Source organism: Ovis aries, chromosome 6 (assembly GCF_016772045.2).
Source record: "Ovis aries strain OAR_USU_Benz2616 breed Rambouillet chromosome 6, ARS-UI_Ramb_v3.0, whole genome shotgun sequence".
NCBI lineage: Eukaryota > Metazoa > Chordata > Mammalia > Artiodactyla > Bovidae > Ovis > Ovis aries.
In genome coordinates, this window is record NC_056059.1 from 91927007 (window position 1) to 91933090 (window position 6084).

Sequence of the window (6084 nt, forward strand, 5' to 3'; positions counted from 1 at the left end):
TCTTTTAAGAAACATATTCTTTTTTTAAGATTTTTTTTTTGAGGTGGACCATTTTTAAAATCTTTATTGAATTTTTTACAATATTGCTTTGTTGGCTTTTTGGCCCCAAGGCATGTGGGATCTTAACTCCCTGGCCAGGGATTGAACCCTCACCCCCCTACATTGAAAGGTGAAGTTTTTAACCACTGTCCCAAGAAACATATTCTTAAAGACTTAAATAATTTTACAAAAAGATTTATCTTAGTGGTGAAAGCCAGTAAAGACATTTGTCATAATAGTTACAGTCAGCTCATGAAAAAGAAATAATACTTAAATTTTGGAAATGTGGTTTATAGAACTATTACAGTAAAAGACTGTTTATCAGGCAGTTTAGACACAGGAAGGACTCAAAGCAATGGAATTGTTCTGTAATGATTTTTGTAAATCACACTTTTATAATACCTGAAGACTGAATATCTTGTGTACTTTAAGTGATGCAACTTGGCTATGCACCTCAGTTCACAAGACATGTGTGCAGCTGTGTGCTGGTTAGGGCCAGTCACCATGAGGGCATGGCTGTCTTGCTGGAAATAACGAGTTTTTACTATTCTTGATTGAATTCATTTGGAAAGTGAAATGGCCTTAAAGAACTGAATTACAATGATAAAAACTTCTACATCAAGATTTTAAATTCAAATAAATTGAAGAAAGACCAAATGAATGCATGAATGCCCTGAAGATTTTGGGACTGGATCAAATCTTTTTTTTTTTTTTTTTTAATCATGCCCTTTGGAGTTAATTCTAAAACTTACAGATATATACTGAGTAGGGAAACACTCCTATTTCTTCCTCTACCATTCTCAATTCTGGTCAGTAAATGTACTGAGGTTTTTTTTCCCCACACCGAGCAGTTTTCTGACTCTCCAACACCAGGTCCTATGATTGTACTCAATTCTGACACTGCCTACCTGGAGACAGCATCCGATCCCACAGTTTAAAGGCTCAGACCCTAAGACTGCCTCCACTGCAAATACCAGTCTCAAGTCCAGGTTGTCACCCATGCTTCTGGCTGAGTGGCTGTAAATCAAAGGTTCCCATGACCCCCTCCTTGGGTTTGATCGTCTGCAAGAACAGCTCACAGAACTCAGGAAAACAGTTTATTTACACTCTAGTAAGATTACCAGTTTATTATAAAGAGGTACTTTCAAAAGCAGCCAGATGGAAGAGATGCACAGGGCAAGGTATGTGGGCAGGACTCAGAGCTCCCTTACCTTCCCCAGGTACCTTCACATCCTTACCAACACGAAAGCTTGCCAAATTCCCTTCTTTAGATTTGTACAGAGGCTTCATTATACTGGGCTTCCCTGGTGGCTTAGACGGTAAAGAATCTGCCTCCAATGCAGGAGAGCCAGGTTCAGTCACTGGGTTGCAAAGATCCCCTGGAGAAGGGCATGGCAACCCACTCTAGTATTCTTGCCTGGAGAATTCCATGGACAGAGGAGCCTGTTGAGCTACAGTGCATGAGATCACAAAGAGTCAAACATGACTGAGCAATTTTAATTGATTACATCACCAGCTGTTTCTGATTAATTCAATTCCAGCTCTTCTCCCCTCCCAGGAGGTTGGGGTTGGAGCTGAAAGTGCCAACCCTCTAATTTCATGGTTAGTTTCCCTGGCAACCCTCTCCCATCTTGTAGCTATCTAGGGGGTTTCCAAAAAGACCTCGTTAAGATAAACTCTGACGTGGCTGAAAGGTGCTTGTTATAAATAAGGAAAAACTCACCTCTGTGGCTTTTATCACTTAAAAAATTTCAAGGCTTTTAGGAGCTCTGTGCCAAGAATGGGAAGAAGACCAAATACATATTTCTTATTATAAATCATGGGCTTCCTTGGTGGCTCAGACGGTAAAGAATCCACCTGCAGTGCAGAAGATGTGGGTTCGATCCCTGGGTTGGGAAGGTCCCCTGGAGGAGGGCATGGCAACACACTCCAGTATTCTTGCCTGGAGAATCCTCATGAACAGAGGAGCCTGGTGGGCTACAGTCCATGAGGTCACAAAGAGTCGGACATGACTGACTGACTAAGCACAGCATAGCACATTATAAATGACTATCCATGGGATTTTCCAGGCAAGAGTACTGGAGTGGGGTGCCATTGCCTTCTCCATTATAAATGACAGTATGACAATTATTAATCTCAAATAGAGTCTAGACATCCTAGGTCAATAATAACCTAATTGATAAAATGTGACCAGGGAAAGGAAAGTTGGGTATCTTTTGAAAACCTTTGTGGTCATCAATTTCTGAACATTATTTATACACATATTCCCACATGAGAAGGAAGTAGTTTAAAATGAGGTACTTGATAAAGGGCTCAGTGCTTTTAATTAGGACAAGTATGACATGAAACTTCTGACAGCTGACTGTTTTTTAAACTGTGGACCCTCTTTCAGGAGGAGTTACTTGCAGACCTTCAGGGAGCTGTTGCCTTTAAGGATTTTATCCTGAGCAGGGGCTTCCGGATGCCGAGTGTGAGTAAAGGGTCATTTTGGAGAGACCCGCTAAGGGGCTCACAATTGCTAATGGGAAAGGGGTCAGTGCCCTGATGAAATACTTCTTTTCCAGGCGCACACCAGGACTCAGCCCTGGAGGAAGGGCGTGCTTACCCCAGACAGGGGCCCACAGATGGCGTTTGTTGTTTTGCCCTTTTGATTCTGCCTGTTTGCTTCCTGTTGACTCACCTTCCCTGGGTTTGGCCTTAATGGGACCAAATGAAAGGGATCTGTGTGCAGGGCGAGAGGCTGCTGCTAAAACACTGAAGCCTCCAGGAATGTTAAATCTCCCTCACTTCCACTTCTAAGGTCAAGGAGCCATGCTGGGGTCAGGACCAACTGGAGCTGGGAGTCACAGTACTGCTATTGTGCTACATGTGGGCAGGAGGAGAAGAGGATGAGATGGTTGGATGGCATCACCGATGCAATGGACATGAGTTTGAGCAAGCTCCAGGAGATGGTGATGGACAGGCAAGCCTGGTGTGCTGCAGTCCATGGGGCTGCAAAGAGTCAGATAAGACTGAGCAACTGAACAACAATGCAGGGTACGGGAGGATGCAGACTAGGCCAAAAGGTCACTTCCCGGGCCTCCCTGAAGGCTCTTCTGTCTTTTTCTCACTTTGCGTTGCCCTCTCCGTGAGCCTGTGCAGCTTCCCCTTGCTGCCTCCCATGTGGAGACTCTCCTGGAAGATGACAAGAGTGGGGCGGGAGGCTGGTAGAGCAGACCGTTGAGCAGGAGGGCCAGCAGCCTGGAGCTCTGTCCCTAGACCAGCCTGTCACCACGGCAGGAAGCCAGGCCAGCCTGGGGCCTGAGTCATGGCTGATGAGTTCTGAGTTTGTCCCGTGTCCTCTGTGTGCACTCGGCCTGAGGAGTCTTTAGGAGCAGCCAAGATGGTAGTCTTTCCTGGAACTAGGATACTGGATTTCTTTTTTCCAAGAGTGATAGAACAAACAGTAACTTATACTGACTGGCAAATGGTGGAGAAGGAAATGGCAACCCCCTCCAATATTCTTGCCTGGGAAATCCCATAGGCAGAGGAGCCTGGTGGGCTAGTCATGGGGTCGCAAAAGAGTCAGACACCTCTGAGCGACTAAACAACAACACACTGGCAAATAGGTATTTTGATCAAGCTCAGATACAGACTGACTCAAAGCTAAATCAGGCAATGTGAGGGGAAAGTCTAGTGTGTGACATAGACCAATGGGCTAAAAGACTCTTACAGAACTAGGAATGAAATCTGTCCTTTAGCTCTGAGCATCAACTATAGGCCTACTAGATGTAGTAATGTACTCATACATATTTATGTATTTTTAATAACTGCCTCATTTGCATATACAGCCTACATAAGTATATTTATATGTATAATGTAAAAATGTGTATATATTTTACGATTATATAATTTTATAGATGATTATATAATACATGCAAACTTATTCTTAGCTTAAATATAATTATGTGTGTGTGTATATATATATATTCATGCAGACATATTAATATATATTCTTGCCAAGGAGATAGTGTGTTTGTATGTATATGAAGGTGAAGGTGAATGTGAAGTCGCTGGGTCGGGTCCGACTCTTTGCGACCCCATGGACTGTAGCCTACCAGGCTCCGTCCAGGGGATTCTCCAGGCAAGAATGCTGGAGTGGGTTTCCATTTCCTTCTTCAGAGGATCTTCCTGACCCAGGGATCGAACCCAGGTCTCCCGCATTGGAGGCAGACGCTTTAACCTCTGAGCCACCAGGGAAGAACGTATACATTTATATATATATATATACACACATATATATATATATATACACATATATATGTTATAATTGGGTATCTTGTTATTATGATGACTCATAGTTTTTCTGAATATTCTTAGTGGCAAGAGATTTGTTTTTTCATTTTGCTTTGTCCCCTATTCATTTAATCCATTCTGTTGATGAACATTTAATTCAATTTTGGGCAAAAAGAAGCATGAATCACTGGCTACTCTTTTAGCTGCATCAACTGAAGAGAGATGATGCCCCTGGCTACAGCTGAGTCCCATGCGAACACCTGTATGTCAAAACCCTGGAATATTTTCTCCCTTTCTTATGTCTTATATCCTTGATTTTATCAGTTAGATTCTAACTAAAAGAGAGGAGGAATTCTACTATGGTAAATTATATATATAATTTATAAAATAATTATATTATATATTATATTATTATATAATTATATTATATGATTATATATAATTATTATATATAATATAATTTATATATATATAATCCTTTAGTCATTGTTTAAATTTATATGTGAGCATTTATTCTCTTTTCACTCCCCTAATTTCTATGTACACTGTGTATATACACATATGTTTGTTACGTGAGCATAGGTACTTACACATTCCAGTATTTGCTTCTGGATTAACTGCTCTGTACATTACTGACAGCTTCATTCCCTCAGCTACACAGAGGTCCAAGCCTTTAATAGCAGAGATGAGCAGTACAAGGCTGTGCTGAGCTGAGCTGAGCTGAGTGTGAATTAATCTAGGCATTTCTGATGATATGCAGCTACCTTCCAAAGTCCACCATCTAGCATGGTCTAGTCATCAACATCAGATGTTGAGTACTATAAGGGTATACAGTAGAATATGAGATTATGAATTCAGGTATGGTAGTGGTTCTGACCAGACTGTACAATTTTCATTTGCCAATTTTAGCTTCTCTGATCTTTTTTCTTTTTTTAGTTCCTTGAGAAGATATATATGAAGAAAGAATATAAATGTGAGGGTAACCAGAGTCCTATAAAATCACTCAAGCATGGACAAATCTTGGGAAGATGATTAGACAGTTTTCATTTACTTAGCTATTTCTCTCTTGTTAAACATTAAACAAAATTTATGATGAATGTCCCCCCACAAATGTACAACTTTGACTTGGCAACATACATAAAATTTATAACTAATACTTGTAAACATTTCAGAATGGTCTTCTGCTTCAGTTAATCAATATTTTATTTATCTTATCAACTATGAGATAAGTATTCATATTTGGTATTCTAACACTTTTGTAGTAATGTCAATATTACATAGTTATGTCAACTATTTGTAAAAATAAAAAAGCTGAATTACTTTCTTGCATTTTTCCAGAGTATTATTTTCCCTGCTTTCAATGAATACCTCCTTTACTCTTTCTTTACAATATTATCTTCTTTCATTTGAATTCAGCTTACTGAGAATTTTTCCCCATTTTTTGTCATGTTAGTCTTGATAATAAATGTGTACTCATAAGGTCATGGATCATAAAGTTTAATGGAAACTCAAAATAACATTTTAAAATTAAATTTTAAAATATTTTTATTAAAAATGTTAATGCTTATGTTAGGAAAGTTAGGAAATATAGACTAGCAAAAAGAACATTAAAAAATACAAAGAATTTCTGTAGAGTCTGCAATAACCACTCTTTAGTTATTGGAATGCATCTTTCTAGATCTTTCTCTCTAGATTATTTAATCAAAAGGAGTTTATTAAAAGGATACTGGGGAGTTCCTGGTGGTCTAATGGTGGTTGACTCCACACTTC

The 6084-nt window shown here is 39.8% G+C and overlaps 1 protein-coding gene across 5 annotated transcripts in view; it reads left to right on the forward strand.

Annotated features, from left to right (window-relative positions):
• FAM47E (family with sequence similarity 47 member E) overlaps window positions 1-5634 on the forward strand; it is a 30874-nt gene extending 25240 nt beyond the window's left edge. For 3 of the 5 annotated variants that reach the window (XM_042251523.2, XM_042251524.2, XM_042251525.2), the window contains 2 exons: window positions 2432-2509; window positions 2840-5366. In XM_042251523.2, coding sequence (XP_042107457.1) covers window positions 2432-2509; window positions 2840-3262 — 501 coding nt within the window. In that variant the 3' untranslated portion in view covers window positions 3263-5366. Of the gene's footprint in view, window positions 1-2431; window positions 2510-2839 lie in introns of all 5 variants that reach the window. The other 2 variants (XM_027971104.3, XM_027971105.3) reach the window with 2 other exon arrangements.
• Window positions 5635-6084: the final 450 nt, after the last annotated feature.